Below are 24,239 nucleotides of genomic sequence, written 5' to 3'. Positions count from 1 at the left end.
GTTCTGAAACAATACCCTCCGGACGCGTTATTATCGTCCAGCTCTAAATATCATCCTCTTTCGAACAACAACAAAACTCCCCAAAATTTCCACGGGCCATTTCGAAGTAAACCATTAAATTTCCATTCAATAAGCATTTTAACAAATTCAGATAAACCATTGCAAGCTACACGCACCCATTACGGTCGAATTATTAGATCGATCGGGAAGCTTTTGCCTTTTTTGTTCTTAGAAAACAAAGAAACCAGTTGTCTTAATTGAACTTTGTATAAATGGTGCATCAAACAGTATAGGACATATAGAATAGCATAAAAATGTTTATAAACTTGTGACAATACCAGTAAATGATACGAATAATGTGATAATAAAATTGAAAAATTCAATAGTGATGATATAAACGAAGTACTAATATTAATATTTAAATGAACATAATATAACGTTATATTACATTGCATAATTAGGTATTTACCTAATAAAATAAAATACAGTGGCTAGAAAAATTATTCGTACACCACTGTATTTATTTCCTATAGCATTTGTATAACTAACTAACTAAGTCCAAGTTCGTTAAATTTCATACCAGTTACTAATGCCTTCGTACGACTACAAAAATTCGATGTTACTAAAATGAAACGTACTATGAAACAGAAAAAGAAGAAATCCTCTCGTTAGAAAATAAGGATACGTACGAATGCTTTCTACATCTATTGTAATAGAAAATGAAAAAATCATCGGGAATAGCGTCTAGCTGCCGGATCTTTCCGTGGTCGAAGGCAAGTTCGGGGTCGAGCACCTTTTTGCACCGGCTATCTTCCAGGAAAGTGGCGCCTTTCTCGCGGCGAAAGAGGTCGGTGGAGAGGGCCACGGCGGCGGCGGCGGCGGCGGCACAGCGAATGTGGAGTAGAATCGCATTACGAGCAGGCTGAGTAACGGAGCGGGCGCGGAGCAGAGCGTATCGCGTGTCGTCTCCTCGTTGACGAGCGGTGTTCTCGCGCGGAATATTCCTAGTGCTCGTCAGTCGCGTGCTGACCAGCCAGCTTACCGTGCGTACCGCTCGAAAGTCTTCTCGCTTTTCCGTCACCGAGTCAGCTGTCTCGTGTCCCAATTTCAAATTCATCACAGAAACTCTTCGCGATAATTGATACAACGATTCTCGATCTCATCCACGTGTCGAATCTATACGATAGAAATCGAGAATTTAGCATACGATCGTAATCTAACGTATAGTATAATCCTTGACATTATAACACAACGTAAAAATTATATATACGCTTTATTAAGAAATTGACTTACGATTAGAAAGACGACAATCCGTACAGGTATATTTGAAGTGAAGTACATGTCTGAATGGTCTAGTTGATCGATTATGAACGGTTAACGAGGACGAGGAACGCGTGTGCGAACGATCGATCGAATCGGCTCGTAGGGTGGCGTTGGAAGTTTCAGTGATCGATTGGAACGATAACGCGGCGTGGATCCGGCTAACCGGTCGAAGGGAGGAACGTACATGAGCTCGATCGACGTTCGTTGCTTCTTGATGAGTCGCGTTCGACCGTCTCGGATCTGAGGATCCGATCGACGTCGAAGGGCCCCGCATTGTACCCTCGATTGAACTTCGACAGGGTGGAGAGAAGAAACGGGCGTACATGATGCTGAACGACAACGCGTGGAAGCACAGGCGGGTGCCTGTCCCAAAGAGGTTAGTTTCATTCGGTTCATTCTAACCCCCTTGTTGTATTTCGTTCTGGTATTTCTTCGACAAAATATAACAGATCTTTATCTACGATACCTGTAATGTACTTTATCTAAGTATTTGTTTCAATAAGAGATTATATCACGTAGTACATTGTCGTTGAATTAAGTGGACGTTTATGGAAATTCATGTTTTAACGGATCGAGGAAGTACCTAACCTAAATAGAGATTTGTTTCATTAGATTTTAAAAAGACTTACTATGTACTGTATATACTGTAAGAGATACTTTGCGTTGCATATTTTCGATATTTTGACGTACGATAGGTGTTTTTTACAAATGTGTAAATTTTTTACAAATGTGTAAATTTCTATAGTTCAATTGTGACAGTACATTTGTAATGAATAACGTTTCTTCTTAATACGATGTTATTGAAAATAATTCTCAATACGAAGTGATGGTTTGTGGTACAGGTGTCGCAGTGATAACCTCGTTCTTTCGTATTTTCGGATTTTCTATATTTTATCAGAACACACTAGGTAGTCTGTGCATCAATTTCTTTGATTTTGTCGTAGTATATGTTACCTGCCATTTGACTCTATCGCGTATGTGTTTTAGCATAACCTAAACATAATCTACGTACATAACAACGTTAACGCGCATATTATTTCAACTTTATGCTACAATTCTTAAAATATTAAAAGTCCTCTTATTCATTGAGACAAAAGAGCAACTGGAGCATGACATTTCGAGGAACGTCGTTGCAGCGATAATTTGTTTTTTGTGCCGAAAGTAGATTGACTAAAATACGATATCATCTCGTATATCGATCTGTTGCAAAAATTACCCACTAGGTCGTCTATGTATCATCGTACGAACTTTCAATTTCATTTTTACCAGCATGCATATTCCTAATTTTTTAAGGAATCTTTTCTTTTCTTTGTTGTACTGTTGCACTGTTGAGTTAACCCTTTACGTTTCACTAAAAACCCTGCAGAGACATTGACATTGTAAAAATTGTTTATTTATTTTACTTTCGATTTATTTCTACCGATTATTCGGCGCATGTATAATATTAAAATGCGTATTATAAAAATAAAATAAATAAATTATATATATAAGACGATATCGAATTTTTACAACTTGTTTGAGTTAAAATTCAAATAATTCTATTTTTATATAAATCACTGTCGGACGGTTAAATTTGTTCAAAGAACATAAGCTTCCTCGGTTTACCGATATATAGTCTCAGTCGTACAATTTTCCGTGTTTTATTGTTGAAACGGTAACTATGATTGCTCCCAAGTAATTCTGTTTAACTGTTTGTCGCTCCAGGCGACTACTATGTCACTGAACATTTACCAGTAGACTGGCTGTGGTTCTTTATGTGATAATAAGTTTATTTAGTAAATGTTCTTTCTCATTATTTACGAGAAAAGCAATCAGTCTAAATCTAAAGATTAGAGGAAACGTTTTAAATATTTATTTAGAGGAAAAATAAAATTCCAGAATTTACCAAAATAATTCTGATAAATCGATAATCGTGATAAATGATAACCAAGTAATATAATAATTTATTAATTTCATAGAGGATTTCATTATTTTTATACTCAAACTGTGGTTTCCATCCTAAATTGCCAAGTCGCTGATAACTGTGAAATAAGTTTTTGATTCCTTATTTCTCAAAGTATCCTTTTTTCAACAACAATTTTTAGTACCGTAATTGTTGTACAAAGTTTAGTAGAACAATTCTTATATTTCCCAAGAGATTTCTTTATCTTTGTATCCAAGAAGTAACTTTCACTTCGGTTAATCGAAATAATCGATTGTCAATCCGCAAGGAATAGCTTTTATTCTCAAATATTAAACCAGTAAACTTCCAACAATTCTATAATATAATTCTTCATTTTTACACGTGAAAGATAGCTATACTTATTAATTAAAATAATCAATATTCACTTTCAGAAAAGTATTTCTATTCTTGGTCGATGATCTAATGAAATTTCGTCGATTCTAAAAAGAACACAGTCGGCATCGATCGTACCGCAACTCTCTCATTCCATAAAAATTTGTTTCCATTTTTGCACCCAGAAACAAGATAGCTTTCCTCCTATCGAAATATTTTCGTAGAATTCGCGTTTCATGATAATTCCATTACCTGATAATATTCGCATTAACGTAATTCTCATTCGATGCTATTAAAACTTGTTAGAAGGCACAATTATCAAAAATGATACAAACCTCGAACGATTCAATTAGAAGATACTTTGCATGGCCAATTACATCGTTTACTACTTTGATCCTTCAATTGTCACTGTAACAGTCTGCGAAAAAACCTAGAAGCTCGATGACTATGACAAACAATAATCGAACGTTATCGTTCCTCGTCTAAAAGCGATAAGCTACTTTACTTTTGCATTTCAAAGGTAATTTCCATCCCTAATTGTCGTGGCAATAAAACACTCCGAATGGTAATAGCCTTACAATTATGACAAATCGTTATTAGGTGATGTAATCATGCAGTAAACCATTGAATATTCATCATAGTGATATCCCGGTGCGTTAGTACGCGTTTCGATTGAACTCTATCAGGGGCGAAGCGAGAAAGCGGTTGATGAATCGTCGTTGGTCCGGGCACAAGGCGCGAGAGTCGAGATCTCGTGTCTCGAATCGATTTATCAGCCGGCATTCGACGCGTTAAAATACTTAACCCCGGAATACCCGGCGGGTTCAACAAACGAATACGAAACTTCTGTTAATAGATACCTGTGCCTTTTGCTATCACATCGGCCGGCCGAGCTAGATTTATAGTCGAAGATCAAGGTTTTCTCTATTTTTTTCAACTAGCTTATGAATTATTAACAACTCTCGAATAGACCTCCGTCGTGATCTCTGGCTCAAAGATTTGATACAGAGAGAAATAGAGAGGGAGAGAGAGAGAGGGAGAGAAACACGTTCAAGTAGTATATTGGTTGTTATCGAAAGGTTGATTGAGTTTCATTCGATTCTCCGATTTTTGCCATCGTACGTTAAAGTCTGACGAGATTCTTCATTTCGTGTGTCTGTGATTGCGTACGTGTTCGTTTCAGTAGTAGCAAGAAGTCGATTATTGTCAGGGGATCGACGCTCGTCTTCCGTTAGGTTTGGATTTTTTTAATAACAAATTTAATTTGGATTTTTTTAAACAGCAGATTCGATTTGGATTTTTCTTCAATATGAAACCCGGTACGAAGTGCGAGAACAACGCGAAACATCAAAATTGATACAAATCCATAGATTCGAAAGGAAATCGATACAAAAATTATTTTGCTCCAAATGTTATACTATTTTACGTCTTTTCTTGTCCTTAATATGATAATTTGTAGAAAATTAAACTTGGAATTTCTTCTAAACCACTGGATCTTCAATCATATTACCATAATACCATTTTACGTGGAACGAAGAAACGATTTTGCTCTGTGCAGAAAGGAATATATGCTCCGTTTAAAGAAATAGCGCCACTGCAAAATACACATGTATCATTGCACTCGCGAAAAAGATACAGTCGTGAAAACGTGTAGTCCTCCTTGAATCATTCATCTCTTGTCACCAATGTTATCCTCCAATTTCAACCAAACGAAAGAAATATAGCTTGTGCCATAAAAGTGCAATCTTCATGTTCACATTTCCCTTGTCTTTCGTACGATAAATTTTACAACATTAAAGTTAAAGTATCTTTTAGATTAATCATTGTTCCACCAAAGTACCTTCATACTTTCTTTCGTACAGAATTAGAAAATGCGTCGAATGGTATATAAAAAAATGTTACAGTTCCATTTAAGAAAGTTACATTGGCATTGAGATCTCTTTAAGCAAAATCGAAATATCTTATTAAGTTTTTCCCTACGAAGTCAACTTTCGTTCAAAATATCTCTTCGCATTTCTCATATTTACAGAAACAAATGCGTACGTTTAACATACTGTACGTATATACGCGAACTCCAATTAACTGAACGAGAACTCATAGGTGTTGGACAAAAATACGTGGACCCCTATTATACTAACGACCTGGTTATACGAACCAATTTGTCTCGCGAAATGTTCGCATAAACGGTGTTCTACTGCGCAAATAATGAAAGACAACAAAGGACAAAAGAAGAAAAAAGAGGAAGCAGAAGAATTTATGCATTCGACTCTTCCGAGTTTCCAAAATTAATGGGAATAATTGGTCGACGATGCAACCGGAAGCATTCGAAACGAACATTGTTCCCACGAGCGTCTATGGCTTAAACCTTCATCCATTACTCAACGGATTCGCGCAGAATAATTACTCGAACCGCGTTCACAAAGTTTCATTGAACGGGGAGAGACTGATCGAAGCATTCCTAAATGACGTTTAGATACATCACTTCGACGAGCACGACGGTGTAATGGATTAAAGGTTATCCAACAAGGTCTGCTGCAACTGTACCGAACAAATCGATCCATCACGTTGATTGGACGTTGGAATAATGCGAATTGTAGGAGAATCGTGAACGGCCGATTCGTTTGTGCATTTTCGTCTTTTGTAGATTTGCCATTATTTCCTTTTTCTTTTTCCTTTTTTCTTTTCGTGTACGCGCGACTACGGACACGAGCCACACGATGACAACTTACTTCACGACGATTCTTCTCGTCGGCGTTTAACTTTTATGAATCGTAACGAAGAATATTTGAATCGCTTTGCTCTGTTGAGATAAGAATCGAGTGAAAGAAAATATTAACTTTAGCTCTTCAACTGCGCTGTCCCTTTAATTGGACATTTTTATTCGTCGAATGAAAAATTACAATAACTTTAATTGTATTGGATTTTTACTTCTCGCTTGTATAGATACGGTATAATTCGTTTTTAACACTAGAATCGCTGATAGTTAACACGAAGCTATTTTTATCAAAACCAGTCAAAATGACTGGTCTTTAAAAAATACGTAATAATAGAATATTTTTATATTTATTGATTTATTACTTTCTTACAGAAGCAATCCCATGTTATGTAGTACATTTTTGGTATTATTAATCCATCTGGGTTCATGATTCCTAAACGAGGATTAACACATTTATAAAATTGTAGAACCAGTCATTTTAGTATTTTTAGTGTTAATAGGAACGTAACGATACAATAAAAAGTTTAAAGTTGGAGTTGGAATATGAAGATACGAAAGTACAAATTGCGCTGATTAGACACCGTATGTATTACAATCGGAAGAATCTTTTAACGTTGCTTGCAACAGAGATTAACGCATTGTTTAGAGTTAACGCGTTAACTACAAATTTCTATGTTACGAAAATATGAAAGTAAAAGCTGCGAAGATTAATTAGAAGAGTTTTTAGCGTTGGTTAGTTGAGAAAGATTTTGCGAGAATAATTATTTTAGTTGAAATTTGAGTTAGTTGATGAGGCTTTAAAAGTTTGGTCTGTTGTTCTTTGCTCATTAAATAAATTTGTTATGTTGCGTAGTATTTAGCAAGTAAATTACGTACGTAAATGTAGAATATGGATTGAAAGTAAATGAAAATGAATTTTTAATGATTATTAAATTGACTTGTGCGATTTTATCTATAATTGTAAAATTCTGATCGTAAAGTGAAGTTAAAAAATATTTTTACATATCGTATGGTAAATATTTGATTTCGTATGATATTGTAATTTATTTGATAGAGAGATGAGACCTCGGAAATAAATTGCAAAATCCGATGAACACGAAAAAGATACCACGTTTCAAATTCATAAACAGCCTCATAAATAAAATGCAAGACAGCTCCTATAGTTTTCCTTATAGAAAAGTATTACATCAGGGGCCTCGACATTCTACTTTTAACGTCCTTTTTTTACCGATCTTCACGGTAATTCATGCAAGTCACTTCCAGCAAAATAACAGGCCTTGATCATTCTTCGAAACTGAAAGCCAAATAATCATCTTTACAGGATTAAAACTAATTACATTGCTTCGTAATTTTCTTAAGAATTACAGTTCTTTTTTAGATTCGCAAAACTGTATTGCAAACAACGATAGTGAAAAATTTAGGGACAAAGTTCAGCGCATCTATCTAACGGTACTATCACAAAATAAAATTCTCCAAAATGAACGATGAAAATAAATTATCGTTATAATCTGTAAAATTATGTCATGTCTATAAAATTTATTGTATTTATAATTCGGACGTACAATTCAATAAATTTTATAATAATTTCAATTGTATTAAAATACATATTCGATCGAGTCTTATAATGTAACTTCACAACTCTATATGGACAATGAAAAAATGAAAATTCCACGAACTCTGTGTAAAAGTTATCTCAATAATTAACAGTGTATTGAAATGTTTCTGTATACCGATTGAACGTCTATCAAAGAATAGTTTACGAAGAATTTATAAAAACTTGCCTGGAATACTCGAGACAGGAGTGGAATTTCGCTAAAGTCATTTTGCTTGTCGTTGGGATTGTCGGTCTCGTTTAAAACGTTCAGTCTGTCTGACTGAATCTCACGAAAGGACTAACGTTTCCCGTAATTTTCTTTCGAACGTCCACTTCTAGCCGCTTTCAATTAGACGGATTGAGTTAATTGCTTTCAAAACACTACTATTAAGCCTCGATCACCGTTGCGATTTATCACATTGAACGTCTACCGGTTCGTCTTTATTTCTTTTTATATACATTGAATCTTCCATTGATTCAAGGTAAAGTATAAGTAAGGTAAAGTAAAGTAGATCAGTGCAGTGACTTTTGGAACAAGTATTAGAACACATTGTACATTCTTGCGAGAAATTAGGTTAATTGCAACCTTTCTGTTTTGAAACATGTTCTGCTGATATAAGTACATATTTCTTGGATAACTATCATTTTTGACGATCTCTAGAACATTTTATGTAGGAAATTCAGGATATTCTACGTAGCTAGGTGCGTCTTACGTGTCATTTGGACGTCGTAGAAAACTGATGTTTTATCATTTTCTTTTCTCATTTTCTTCGCAACGGTCTGTATAATGTTATTTAATTTAGAAGATAAAAGATCTAAGAAACTTCAGTCGCATCTACATTCTACGTATTACATGTTTGAAGTAAAAAAAGGATAGTAAATAGGACATTTTAACTAGAAAGATGCAGAAGTTTGATCAATGGATGTCGATAGCTTGTGTAGGAAAAGTGTGGCAATTACAAATTTTCTGTTGTCTTATTTCTATTGTCATATGAGTAAATTAGAACCTTCAAAATTGGTCGCAACATTTTGAAATTTGTCCTAGCATTTACATTTCAATCTGCCAACAGATAGCATTTCCTAGAAACATTCGCATTGTTTTCAATAACAGAAAGCTGTTTTTAATAATCGAAATTCTACTCCATAATAAATATAATACGTTGTACTGATAAAATGATCGTATTATAGTGACGATATTCTGATAAATTAATTATTTAACGCTTACAACATCGAATTACATCCACGATAAAAATGGTACTCAGTTTATTAAAAGTGCGAGATACGATAGCTTTCCTTCTGATTTTAGTTTCACTTTATCGAATTGCACGTGAGTGTATAATGACGCGTCGCCAATTTTCGACAGGCACGATAAAACAACAAATAAAACGAGTGTCGGAAAATTGACAAGAGGAGCGGAATTGTTCTCGCCGATAACCATTCTAAAACGCAATTGTTTTAGATTCCTGATCTTAGCATGTATAGAAAAGAATTGCCTCGAAATTGACAGGAAAGAAGAACGGATCTAAGCTCTCAAAGAAATCTCTTCCAAAAGAAAATTGTCTCTACACGTGTACAAGAATAGATCCCAAACTAAATTGCCCGAAAATTGACAAGAGGGAAGAAAGAGACACGTTCCGAACGAAAGCTGCTATAGGAGGAAATTGCCCTAAATTTACCCAAACCGAACAACACGTAGCTGTATATCTGCAAAACACGTTGCAAGACCAGAATAAAAATAAGACTGAGATTACGAATGAAGAAAAATGGAGCCGTAATAAAACTAACGGAATACGTGTATCCGATAGCTTCTCTACGTTTCCGTATCTTCTTCGATCGCATGTTTCTTATAACCTGGCTATTTACAAGAAACGAAAGTCATGTGTGGTGTATAGGTATCGCGCGGAGTAATGGTTTCCAAAGGCAAGCAATGTTACGGAGGGGCCATTATTACCATGAACTCTCACTGACTCGGCGAACGTGACGCCACTGTGTCTACAGTCTGCACTTTCGATCGCGACCGATTCGTTCCAACGACATTGGCTGTTCGCGTGTTTTTCACCGGATACGATTTTCCAAGCTGTCACGATAACTCGTTGGCTAAGTGGCTCTACGTTAAATCATTAACGTTCCGGGATGTTTCCTTGGAACGATAGAAAAGAGAATCGCTCGTACTCTTTGCATGTCAGGATCGATTATTTTAGCCGGCTATTGCACTCGTAATTAGATACCTACGGTATGAAAAGACGTATACTAACGTTCGGAGATAGTGACATTTGTTTTCTTTTTTTCAGGACGTTAATTTATAATAACTATAATGTTATGCGTCAAAATGGCTGTAATAATATTCTATCGACAATGTTTTGGTATTATGTATTAATCGTTAAATATTAGACATTAGACTGATACAGTAGATATTAGAATATTATCAGTTATTACGTATTATTTGTATAGTGTGTGATGTCCAATATTATTCTAATAATCTGTCCTGTCTGTCTGCATTCGTTTCTTCGAATATTATAACACGATAATATTGATTTTTGAAAATTAATCTGTATATTATGTAAAAGGTAAAGATAACTGATTTATTCATCGACTAACCATACTACCTAGAAATGTGGAATTTCCATAGTATACCTCTTTTATAACATAGACGAGGGATAAAGGATTTTTGGAAATACGAATTCTAAGGGGATAAGAAAGCTGATTTCATTTAAAACGATACCCATGTCCCACGAGTCGTCAAAGTTAGAGGCGTGAAATTTGACATACAAACTCCTCATTAAAAATAAACAAACGCGTGTTTGAGTCTTATTTCATATGCTTGTCTTGTAGGGGTGAAAAAGGGGCAAATTAATTTCTCAAAGAATATGCGAATTTCTAAATCCAGTAATTTGAATAACTAACGTGTAATAATCGAATTGGTGTCAGTAGATATCAAATTCTACGTTTAGTTATTTTAGAAGTTTTTTTTTTTGATTATTTAATTATTCATTCATAAATCACGGCTGAAAATGATTTTTCTAAACTAATAGAGGGACTACTATGATTCGTTTACATAATGATACCTAAAAATAGATATATCGAAGGACTGTGTGCTTAACTATCACATGCGATTACTAAGATTTTTAATAAATAGATTAAATATATGATATACAAATACATTTATATAATATACATATAATAAATGTATAATATAAATATATATTATATATTAAATATATATAATTATATATATTATATATTTAAAAAAATATATAATATAATATAATAATTAGAAGATGATTATATTAGATTAGATTAGATGATCGATTCCAGCTGTTATAGTTTGTCATTGGTTTTTACACTTTGCACATTATTCGCGTACTTTTACTACAAATGAATCAAAATGTTAAGATGTTTGTGTGGAATGGAAGTAGCGAGCGTATAAATTTTTGAAGATGTAAGCGTAATATTTTCGACGAAAATTTCGGGAGAATGAATAATTCATAATTCTCAGGTCGTCTAGAAATCTTGGGTAAAGAGGAAACCTTTAATGAATTAAAATAGGATAATAATATCCTATTTCATCACCGTTTATAAATTAAATAAAAGAATATGTATAGTAAAATAATATTTATTGAAAGAACCAGATCAGAGCATTGTTCATATTTTTAAAATTCGGATAGGAAGAAAAAATTGGAGAAAACAAATCAGGAAGTCGGTTCGCATTTTCAAAGTACAAATGAGAATAGAAATAGAATTTGATCAAATCTACACTCACAGTTAATACGCACGTATCTAATGAGAATCTTCTTCTTTTTTAATGAATCACAGACACAAATTTTATCCTGCAGTTTCGACTTCTGTGTTCTTGAACAATTACTCGCCTTCTGACTGTATTCACGATTATACAGACACATTTTATACTTCAAAATAAAATCTGAATTTTTATCGTACACACGTGATAGCGAAACAAGAAATTTTACGTAGAATCCTTGACATTATCACGACATTAAAAAAATCCAACAATTAGAATTTCGCTGAATCAGTCTCGCAGCCTGAAAACGTTTGCTGAAATAAATCGACAATAAGATTGCGTCACAGACGGAATGGTACTCCAGGAAGCCTAAAACCGCAGGATCGATCCGAGTATAATTTTTGTCGGATGATCGCCGCGAACCTCGATTATAACTGACAAGAATATTCTCTAAAAACGATGATTTACGTTTGTGGAATTCGTAGAAAAGGTTAAAGAATAAATTAATTTCGATAGAAAGTATTTTTTCGAAAGGAATAGGAAACATGGATCACAAGTTTACTAATTACAATGATTGAGTAATATATTATTAAATAACGTATTAATTCATTATCTATGTCATTCGTTACGTAATGACGACCGCAATCACAGGCCTAGGGTTACTTATTTGTAATAGTTGTTATATTCGTATCAAGTTCAGCTATCAGTTATCAGCTTCGACGCAATTCATTTTCTTTTAACATTTAGATTGTAAGCAATGATAGAGATTCCATGTTCTTTTCATGTATTTTTAATGTAAATTTTATTAGATCTAGCGAAAGATTTTGTTTATTTTTTCACGCACGAGATTTGCAATTAACACGTAGCATTAGATAACTGTAAAATTATTCCACCTTTTTCTATGCGGTATACACTACGATATAAAATGGTAATTTTAGAAATTTGTTAATTAGTCTGTCAACAACGAAAAAGCATAAACTACGCGCGTGGGAAAAGTGCGCTTACAGCGTTGTACATTTTAAAAATCCCAACAAGGGAACGTGTAACGTGATCGTAGCTTATAATTGGCGACGTCTGTACAAATGAGGATCCAGGAATTTAAAGAAGATCCAAATCTGAACCTCGCGCTGGAATAATATAAATAAATTTATTACGAAGAGAGAGCGAACAATTTTATACGATACAGAGAAACTGGTAGAAAAATTGCAATGAATCATAAACAACCACGAAGATCATATCACCGATCGATATAACGATGAACATCAGCTATTTTTTATTTTTGATAATTAATTATTTTTTAACCTTTATATCTATACACTATAATCGTTGTAACTGTGCAATGATTTCACTTAATACTTCACGCTTCTTTATTCCTGTTCAACCATCATTAGTTATAACGGTGTTATAATAGCAACGTCCAATCGAAGATACATTAGAATATAATCATTAGCTCCACTAATAACAGTTGCTGTGAAATAAAAATTAGAAGGAACATCTGCCTTGAACTCAGCAGTTCGACCTTCCGCAATATCTAGCTCTTTTAGAAGGCAGGAATTTCCATGCCTTGTTATTACCTATCAATCTTTGATCGCGTGCCGACTGCTAGTTATCAATAATTCTTTGTACTGTAACATCTGGACACACGCGTGACGAAGCTTGTAACGATTAATATTTTATTCTATGCGCTTTGAAACTTGTTCCGAGCTGTTATTAATTTTTATGTCGATGTGCTAATTTTTAAAATGCAAACACCTTCTAATCGAAGATCAGAGAACGTTTAAAAGAGGCTTTCGCTTGTTACGGGACTCGAGCATGAAAAAATATCGAGTTGAATAAAATTACAAATCATCGAAATGTTCGTTTAAAACGTCAAAGTGTAGTAATAGTTACGAGTTAACACATGAAAATTTATATATGGTTTGTAAGGAACGTTTTTTTAAAAAATGAGATGCAATTAAAAATTATGTGGTATAATTTAGAATTATATTCAGGATTGCGGTGAAACGATCTTTGAATTTATTCACTTTTTATTCTATTATTCCACGTGAATAGTAAACGGTGAAATCGTAAAAATTTCAAAAATAGCGAAGCAATAAAATAAAATTAAAAAGAAAGATGCAAATAGCAAGGTACTATTCCTTTACCTTATCGTGTCTTATTTTAACTTATCCTATCGTAGCTACGCGAAATACAAATCGATCCATGTACCTTACGCTTACTAAAACAGCACGTATGCATGTACCTTACGTCAAATTATACGATATCCTTAAATAACGTTTAAGACAGCATAATCAAACAAAGTGTTTTTTTTTATTTAATATTTCACATCCACAATTTGTCCAATTTGGACATTTGGTAGAATTTTTTAGCTGTTTGATTATCATGTGGGTGGCTACCTCAAACAAAGTGTTATAGAATTATATAAAAATATCGCAATATGTTGCTGAAATAAATTTTTCGCAATAAATTGCTCTCACCTTCTCAGCGTTCACCAGTTTTTTAAACTTCTTCGACTTCTTACGTTTGCTGCAAGTTGCGAATCAATCCAAACGAACCCTAATAAGATGCTGACGATGAATCCTCTTCGTGTACTACGTTGCTTAAGCAACACCGTTCTTAACGCACGATGAAATAAGAAATGGCATGTTAAAGATTTAACGATACCGCGCGGCTCGAAAATAAGAAGAAATTATATCGAACCGTGTTTCAGTCGTGGAAAAGTAGAATCAGTGTGTTTCAAACGGGTATAATTGGCGTTACTTTTTACGTCGTCGCGCGAGATTCGACTTATCGTGCTCGCGTTAAAACAGCTCGCGTGATGATACGCCCCTCGAGTTTTCACGGTGTTCCAACAGCTCAATTCCATCGGAAACACGCGAGCTAGGCGCTCGTTCGTTCGTTGAAAATACGTCGTCATCACGTGGTTCGCACCTGCGCTGGTCATGGACAATTTTCACGAGCGAGGAAAACGAAGCCTGTCGCTATCTGCGATCATCTTACGAGGCAGTAGAAATGAAAGAAAAAAGAAAAGAAAAAAATTGAAACGAAGGGTGCGAGGGAATTCTGCGGACACGCTTCGTTGTGCCCTGCAGTCATTTGCAAACAATTCACGGGGGGAAGGAGCGATAATGGCGAAGTTCGTGGAAAGTTTAAGGATAGGGTTTTGGAAAATCGAGGAAATTAAACGGAAAGTAGATTGCACTGGGATCTGTTCTTCTCACCACGAATGTTTGATTTTATTTGTTGTAATTGCAATATTTATTATTCCATATAATGTGATTTTTAAATTGTCGACTATATCGCTTGAATTTGATATTCTTATTTTGTTATTTTATTTTTTATTTCGTTATTTCGCTTGTTTCGGTGAAAAATGAAATTCTTTGCTCGCGTACCTTTTAAGGTTTGTTCAATTATTTACCATGTGGAAGAGAAGCGCTATAGGACATCCTTATTTCGATGGTTTAATTCAAAAGTTGATGCACCAACGATGAATTTTGTCTTGTCGCTTTTAAAAGAACGTTTTTAGTGTTTGATATCTCGCGATTAGTAGAATAGAGAAGCGAGATTGTATGAATGTGATAATAAGAAATTGTCGAGCTTGATTAAATAAGAAATTAAGAATAAATTAGAAATTGTCGAAGTTAATATTCTATTACTATTACTAAAAAGGATAAAATTCTTTGTTTTTCTAGTTTTCAGAAGCTATTACTGCTATTCGTTACTTATGGCTTGAAAAGCTTTCTTGTACAAGCTATAACTTGTCTCGCTAACAGGATCGTAGGATAATTTGTTACCATCCAAATAGTTTATCGTCAACAAAATTTCTTTCAGTAGAACACATTTCTTATAAGTCGAAATAACTCTTCGATGGTTATTAAATCGTCTCTTAAAAAGTGAAATTCTCTTCGTGCCAAATTCCTGAAATTGTGTTTCATTGAAGCTCCAATCATAGTCCATTCGCTATAAATATAAGGAATAACTCATTACAATTTGTTCTCCTAAATTCACAAGCTATTGTGCAACCTAGTTATAATCAAGTACGCTTATCTCGATCATTTGGCAAAATGTTCCCAGGCTCGTTAGAGCAACTAACTGTTGCGTCAACGGTTACCTGTACAAAGGAAAACTAAAAATGTACAGAAGACGCAGAACACGAAGATAATTTTGCGTAATTGAATTTGAACTCTGTACGAGTATCAAAAAATGTCTATTTTGTTAAATTAGATTTGCATGATTGATTGCTCTAACAAAGCTGGAGGAGAATGTGGCATGTGCCACATTATGCGTGTAGTTATATACATAGTGTTGCAGGCTGTTAAGACTGTCGAGGTAATGTTTGATCAAGCAAAAATGATTTGCCAAAGTATTTCAATTAAAGTTGCTTATTTAAGTAATGGAACACGACTATCATAATTCTATTAGGTAAAGGAGGATGTTGAGAAATGGCTATTATTGGATCTTCCCGCGAACGAAAAATTCTTGCAGAACATTTAGGACGCAGGATATTTCTGAAGGAACAAAAATCTTATTAGCATTCAATCAAACTGGGATGGGAAAGTTGTAAAAGACGACTATTCAAATTTACCCATGCGTTACACTTAATCTTCGTTTTCATCAAATTCTCCAGCTACAGGATAATTATTCATCTATATCGACGTAATTCTTCAGATATTCTGTCGGTGAGTCAATTGAAGCTTGAAATCGAATTATCAACAGATTGTTGCTATCACAGAACAATAGCCAACAATGATCTTATGGTACATCGGATTTGCTGGTCTCAAACTTCAATTGATTTATCAGCAGAATATCTGGAGAATTATGTCGATATAGATAAATAATTACTTAAAATGAAATTATTCTAAAATATATAATAAATAATTTTGTAAATGATTTTATCGTGGAGAATGTATAATCCTTTTCATAAATATTAGGATATTTACAATGATATAGAAGAAAATCATCCTAGATCCATTTTGGATTGCAAGACAAATTTTCTCTTTATCGATTATATTATTACTCATTTACTGAGCGATCGATCGCTATCATATTTGTATCGATAGTTTGACTAAATTTTCATAAGAGAATGTTTCGAGTAAAAGTTCAGCAGTATCGAACAAAGCAATTAAAAAGTAAAAGAAATTTTAAAAGTATCATTTTTTCATAAAAAAGAAAAATTATTTTGTATTTTTCGCTAAACGACAGGTAACCCGTGGATCATTCAACATATTCCATTAATTAAAATCTATTATCCATACGTTTCATTAAATTAATATTACATTTTTAATATTTTTATATAATATTTAATATTTTATACGCAAAAAATGAGCAACAGCATTACCAATAGCAAAGACATTTGTCATATATACAGTTTGATAACTTGTTAAAATACAACTCTTCGCTTTATCGTTCTCCTTCGATTTACAAGATCACTGCAGTTGTTACCGAAGGATGGTGTTGTCGGAAATGCAATTTGCATTTATTCCGCTGAAAAAGTACAACGCTGCGTGCAACATCGATCATGAAACGGCTGAATTACGTCTTATCAAACACGGACAAACACGCGAGGTACTTCTGAGCAATAGCGGACATTCTTCGCAGCAAGAGCTTCATTTCAAATCTCTCACGAACAGAGAACCTGTATCTACTAAAAATCTACCGTCATTCTCATGCATCACCATCAGGATCGTTTAAAAGGATCGTTTAGAAGGATCGATTCTCGCATGGACGTCCTAACCGGTGACCAACCATAGGTTTCCCTTTACACGTCCTCGGTTGCAAAGAAGCGCATCTTGTTCGCCGTGGAAACCGCTTCGATGTCCAAGCGGTCCAGACAATCGCGTCGGAAGAAACGAACGCGTGTCCAGATAAAAGAAAACAAGAAACGAACGGTATCGGTCGCGGGACGCGGTGTCAACGACACACGAACACGAAGGAACCGTAAGCTCCTAGGAACGCGTTAGTGAAAGAACATGGGACGCGGGAAGGGCCATCGTGCATAATGAGGATATCTGGAAACTCGACTATTCCACGCGTGGTCAGCCTGCATTCTCTTAAAATTAATCCGAATCGAACGTTCGAATTTCACCGTGACAAACGTTCCACGCTTTAGAAAGTAAGAACTCGAACAATCGTTCGAAAGTTTCGTATCAATCGTTCGACGATGGGAGGAAAAGATTTTGTACTTTTATGGGAAAAAATGTAGGAACTTGAATCGTCGCTGGAAAGTTTGATATTTAACTTTAATAAGATCGTTTGACGACAGGTAGAAAGAATTTGTACTTTTAGTGCGAGAAAGGTACTTGCTTATTGTTGGTGATTGACAAGTGACAGATAAGCTTGGAAGTGCTTAAGAAAAGAGAAAAGAATCGTACAATGATGTGAGTGAAGATCTCGAGAATTTGAACTTCATCGCGTACTTTGATTCTTAAAAGCGTCGTTTAGTTAATTCAGTTATGACTTTATTCTCTGTCGTGGTATGTTTTTACGGCTTGAAAAACTATAATGAATTATAAGGAAGGTGGTAGACTGACTTATACTAACCTACGCCACTATGATTTTCAACTGTCTACATAGAAGAAGATATTCGAGTAGATATTTTTATACCATTGGTTGTTAGAATTTATTTAATGCTGTATAATTTCTATGAAGAAGATAATAAATAAATATGTATTCATATTTACTGTCGAAGGAATTGAAATTTTGATAGACAAATCGTTTTGTAATAATTGCATATTATCAAACAAATTATAGTATTTACATAATTGTAGTTGAAAATATAATATTTGAAGATCACAGAAAAAGTGTATGAAAACTTTTACATGGATTGCTTTCGCAGAAGAATTACAAACAAGCAACAGTTGATAATATTATCAAATAAGAGCAACAAAAACGATAATTTAAACCTTCGAAAAGCTTACAATCACCGGTGTCTGGTATTACGAAACGTATTACGAAACAATACATATCTCTAAATAAATTGACTAATTCCCAAATCAATAACTGTATTTATCACCAACCGTAATAACAAATTTTACTCTTTACTTTTCAAGTAATTAGAAAAATTGGTAACAAGTCTTCTTCGAAAAAAAAAAAAAAAATATTCACACTTCGTATCTTTATCGAAACTCGTTTACCGATATCGTCGTTGATCATCTCGTTTCGAACCCGATAATCTCGAGAATTTCAATGGAGAAATCGATAAAATTGAATCACGTAATTCCTAGGAATTATGCAAAGCTCGCGAGATAACGTTACGCGAACTCCCACTTCGTTTGTTCTATGAAAAGATGCCTTTTCTTTTCTTTTTCTTCTGCAGAACCCGGTTCTAAATCGTGTAAGCGATACAAGAAATCTTTTATCGGAATTTCCGGTTCTCGCGGTCACGATTTTGCTCGTTCAAAGATCGTAAACCATTATAAAGTTATGCGACACATGGCGTTCCGCGTGTGTCAACGTCCGAACGGGTTGAAAAGAACGTCATCGAGGATGACGTTTTACCGTACGACGTGAGAAATAGACGAGGGATCGCTTCTAAAGAAACGTTTCAATGAGATGCGAAACGCGTGTCGATCGCGGAATCGAAACAACCGACGTTTGATGTGATTACTTCCTGCATGGGGGAAAAACTGGTAAGGTGATAAATAGATTATTCTTTCATCGAGTATGATCATCACGATAGCGTGTAGTCGATGGTAATTACGGAGAATTTTATAGCGCGGCTCGATGTCGATATGATACTACTTGTTGCACGGTTTGTACGTTTTAGCTGCGTCGTTTATCCCCAGTTGCAGATTATAATAAACTTGTTGAATTAATTTAATGAAGCGGAAAGCGATGCTGTTTCTGCTTTATGCATATTTAAAATGTATGGTGACGCGATGAAGATATGGATGCATCTGAAACGTGGAAATATACGTTGTACTAGATATAACTGTATTTGAAGAAAGATGTAGCATGGTCTTCCTTACGATGTACCGTCTTGTCTAGAATTTTTCGAAATACAAGAAAAATTTCAAATCCTGTTTGATGGTTTTAATGTAAAGTAGTGTTAATTCGTAGAAATTTTCGCTTTGATTAAAAATTGCTTGGGCGCGTGAAAATAGTTCAAGTAAATGGTATTAATTTTTAGAAACTTTGGATTTTATTAAAAACGACTACGATACGTGGAAATAATCGAAGGTCAACGAGAATTGACTAAACTGACGGATACGTTAAACAGATTCGGTGTATTTAAGTACGTTGTTCGAATTTTTAATTATTTTGTTTGACTTTTAGCGGGAAGAACGAATAATTTACATTTTCCTTCGATTTTCGTATCTTCTAACAAAAAGGTATTGAATAAAATGTCAGAGAAAATACTAAATAAAATAAAATTGAACGGACATTTTTCCAATAAATGTAATAAATGTCCTATTGTACTAAATAAAATATTAAATGAAGTCTTTTCCAAATATAACTATATATAGAGTGGCTCTATTGCTTATGGTCGGCAGTATGATTACACCTACAATATAAAATTGAATTTTCTTTATACGCATTTTAACGTAATTCAAGCCATTCGAGTTTCAATAATACTAAAATTTTCCACCTGGAAACCTGTTCACACAGACGCTTTGACGTGTCGTCATTCCCGGGGGAAATTCCCCCGGATTCCTTACTTTGTCATCCTTTGCCGTAATTACGGCCGTTCCGTGAAGTTACAAACCGCACACGGCGTGCAACGAAGAAATGTTCGGGTTCTCTGTAACATCGGAGCGCAATTTTGTATCTCCCCGGTGACGGTCGTCCTTTCACGGTCGACGTGGGATCGCTTGAAACCAGGTCGCACGTGAACCATCTCCGCGAACAGAATGATCAATTACGGGACAGATAACTTTGCTCGCCATGCCCTGTTTCCTCCGGCGACGACAACCCACATGACGGTCCGCTCGTGACACGTTGCTTTGGGAAAACGGACATCCACAGTTTCTCGAATGTTTTCTCGTTCTACCTTTATTTGCACGATGGAAAGTCTTCTCTTGCAAAGAGATTAGGAATCGACCAAGTTAACGGATCTAAGGCTACCGGGTGTCAATATTTGCCGAATCCAATTCTACCAATTAATCCGTTTAGAAGGATGCGTTCGGAATTGAAAGTTTCTTGCCTAAGTAAAGTAGCTCATTTGCGTTAGAAAATGTTTGTGAATGTTAAATGAACGTGTAACGAATTTTTAATAGCCACGCGAGAAACGTACCAGTAGCCAATTTTTGTGATTTTACGCATTCACGACGATCAGACGATGTATTTGTAATTATTTGGGAACAAATATATTCTTGTCAAGTCTGGCTCGAAGAAGCGAACCAGAACGTTCATGAAACATGTAATCGCAAACGTGCAAAATAACATTAGATCGTTGTTTTTTGTTATGTAGGAGCAGCTGCTTGATTCGATTATTCTTTTACAGGACCATCGAGCTGATCGCTCTTATCGCGATTTCCAGCACCCTTTTCCTCTTTTTGCACACAAGAGAGCTGCATTCGCGTCTGCGAAAAATGGAAGTTCGCCTTCAACCTGGAGAAGACGAGATCCTGTCGGCAAATCAACTCTCATCCGGTGAGTTTTTCACTCCGTTACATCTCCTTTGAACTTTCTCGTGGTCACATAACTTGTATATTTGCACCAACGCATAGTTGGAAACTTGGTGTGTAACTTGAAACTGTCGTTCGATTCGATAGATATTCGATAGATGAATAACTCGCGCGATATTTTATCAAGAAAGTGATGTTCCAAATTGAATAGAAAGTCGCTTTACGTGTTGCTTACGTGCCATCCTGATCACTTTCATCGTGGAATATTAATTTCCCATGGAAGAAACTAATAATTCAGGTTAGAGTGCAAGTAGACCCATTAACATTTTTTTTCCTTATAAATTGTTCCTGGGAAAATTAAAGCTAGAAATTACAAGGTTTACCGTAACATGTTCGAAGTTTACAAGTTAAAATAACACTCTCTGCCTTTTTATAAACAAAACTGTTTTACGCGGAAGTTCACGCTATCCTGTGTTGTTATGGTTAGAGAAGAACGTCCGTTTCAATTTTTTTCTCTTTTCGTCACGACTTCATCTTCGTTCATTTCTTCGTTTCGAACCACCTGTTCGGTTCACAAATATAAGTTTCTTGAATATGGTTGGTAAACCCATGAAATTTTCTAGAAAATCGAGTAAAGAATCTTTTTTGAAATGTTCAATAGCGCGAGAAAATACATATTTAGAGTTAGAATCAAATAAGAGGGCACTTTTGGTGATACGAGATTGATTATTACATTCCAACATTGAATATTCCAAATCGATGAGTTTCAAAAATATTTTCCTGAATATTTAAAATGCAGAATATCTTGTAAGTAACAGACTTTCGAAGTCGACTGAATAAATGAATGAATATAAATCTCATCACAAAACGCCGCTAACAATTACCGAACATTTGCTATATTTGCAAACGAAGAAACGATAAAAATCCTTAATCCATTCGTGATAAAAAACAGGCGACGAAGAAACAGCGATCCTAATTAGCTGAGAAAATTCTCTGCTTTAAGGATACAAAGGTAACAATGTTAAACGTGTAGAAACCAACGTGCGTACTTGTCGTTAACAACACGTGCTCGGGTCATAGTCTTGAGAGATGTGAAATGTACATTCTCGCGCCCCAACTATCTTCCCGGTGTAATTAAAATCAGAAAGAAAAAAAATATTTAACCATAATCGTATAAATCGCGTAAATTCCTAAATTGGTTGGCAGACTGTAGAAACACAATGCGCGTACACGCGTACGTACGCATTATGGCGTCCTTCGGATGCGAATATCCTTCAAGGGAGGCTAGACTTCCCGGTTGAAGAAGGTCAAGGTGTGAGAGCGAACGCACAAAGAGCCAACAGTCAGGGGAAAAGCGTGGAGCGTGTGTGTATGTATCGTTAGATCATTATCGTTCCAGCTCGTAGGATTTCGCATTCGCGAGATACGTAACGGTATCAGGGTCCTCGTTTGCCCGTAACACGCTAATTAACCGCTCCGGATCTGCCGCGTCGCGTCGCGTCGTTCTGATTCCCTCTTTAATGCAGCTGCTGTTCCCAATTTGTTGCGCCGTCGTTTTACGATCGCATCGATCAATCGCCGCCTTCTTCCTGTAGTTACGTATCTTCGCTAACGTATCTGAATTTCAAATATGTCTTCCACGCCGATTTCATTCTCTGGCTATGAAATACGTGTACACGTATCTAGAAACACATATTTGTACAATAAAAGTTGCTTATCAAGTTCTGTTAAATTTCTGCGAGTTTGTTAAATTGTTCAAGAAACGAGTGTATCGTCGTTAATTAGTTTCGCGTTGAAACGAATCTGGAACTTTTACACGTCAACTTAACAGGTAGTTTGTTGCGCGATTTTGTACCTGGGTTGTACGAACAAATACAGGGTGGTTGGTAACTGGTGATACAAGCGGAAAGGGGCTGATTCTATGCGAAAAAAGAAGTCGAAAATATAGAATAACAATTTTTCCTTTGAGGCTTTGTTTTCGAGAAAATCGACTTTGAATTTTCGCTCGGTACGCGTGCGGTACGTTATAACGGATTTCACTGTAGATCGTTGTCTCGATGGAAAAATTAAAAAAAAAAATTAAAAACAAATTTTTATTCTATATTTTCGACTTCGTTTTTCGCGTAGAATCACCCCCTTCCCGCTTGTACCACCAGTTACCAACCATCCTCTATATTACAACGATGTGATAAATATGACAATGCGTGAATTTTTGAAATGGTAGCTTTAAATTCGACAGGTCTGTGTATCTGCGTGTTGAATTTCATGTTCGTCTCTATTCGATATGTATATGTGTATAGGCTATTTTTCCTATTTCAACGTATGCAACTTTTATTTCGAAATAGTACATTGTCCACTTGGGTACATATTGCTTTTGGATTGTGGAATTCAGCCACTAATTGCAACAGAAATCGTAAAAAGCGATTCAAATTTCCAATTGCCAAGAATATTCCATTACGACGCACATTTTTCTCTAGGAGAATGATTGCAAGATTCGTTGAACGTTGTATCAGGTGTACAAATTTCTTAATCTGAAATTCGAAGTCTATTTTTAAGAAAGTATAGCAACTTGCTCAATCGAGATATTCGCCGTTGCTTTCTACAACTTTTAAGCGATCTATCAGGCAATAGATGAATTCCATCGCGATAAAATGCTATGTCTTTAGACGAGATCTAATCGTCAAGTCACTTTTGTATCCGATCCACTAATTGGAAGTGGATGTAGGATAAGACGTGTTACATCGACTGGAACAAGTAGCACTCCAAAGTTCGCTGCTGCAAGACGTCCCAAACCAGGCTCATTACGATGTCTTTCGTCTCTTGGTCCTGACGATTTCATCTTGTTTAGAGACAAAATAATTTTCCACGATGGATCTCGTCACCTGCTTCATAGGTAGCCAAATTTATAGACAGCAACGACAAATATTCCTATCGAACAGCTTGCTACATCCTTTTCCTTTTCTATAGCTATTTTCTTTCTTAACTAAACTTCCAGTTCCAGCGAAAAATTTGACTCATTCGTTTGTACA

At 35.2% G+C, this 24,239-nt stretch overlaps 2 protein-coding genes across 5 annotated transcripts in view; one reads left to right on the top strand and one right to left on the bottom strand.

The window, feature by feature from the left end:
* LOC117211257 (leucine-rich repeat-containing protein 15-like) overlaps positions 1 to 14,476 on the bottom strand; it is a 29,532-nt gene extending 15,056 nt beyond the window's left edge. The window contains exon 1 of the mRNA XM_033454943.1: positions 14,122 to 14,476. The gene's annotated coding sequence lies outside the window, so the exon portion shown is untranslated. The remainder of the gene's footprint in view (positions 1 to 14,121) is intronic.
* The window catches only part of LOC117211258 (heparan sulfate 2-O-sulfotransferase pipe), a 117,043-nt gene that overhangs the window by 23,534 nt on the left and 69,270 nt on the right, over positions 1 to 24,239 (top strand). For 2 of the 4 annotated variants that reach the window (XM_033454947.1, XM_033454946.1), the window contains exons 1-2: positions 931 to 1,699; positions 21,087 to 21,235. In XM_033454947.1, the coding sequence (XP_033310838.1) occupies positions 1,647 to 1,699; positions 21,087 to 21,235 (202 nt within the window). In that variant the 5' untranslated portion in view covers positions 931 to 1,646. Of the gene's footprint in view, positions 1 to 930; positions 1,700 to 21,086; positions 21,236 to 24,239 lie in introns of those variants that run through there. The other 2 variants (XM_033454950.1, XM_033454949.1) reach the window with 1 other exon arrangement.

Source organism: Bombus bifarius, unplaced genomic scaffold, assembly GCF_011952205.1.
Source record: "Bombus bifarius isolate JDL3187 unplaced genomic scaffold, Bbif_JDL3187 scf7180000008225, whole genome shotgun sequence".
Classification (NCBI taxonomy): domain Eukaryota; kingdom Metazoa; phylum Arthropoda; class Insecta; order Hymenoptera; family Apidae; genus Bombus; species Bombus bifarius.
Note: the sequence above shows the minus strand (reverse complement) of the source record. Positions and strands in the feature narration are given on the sequence as shown.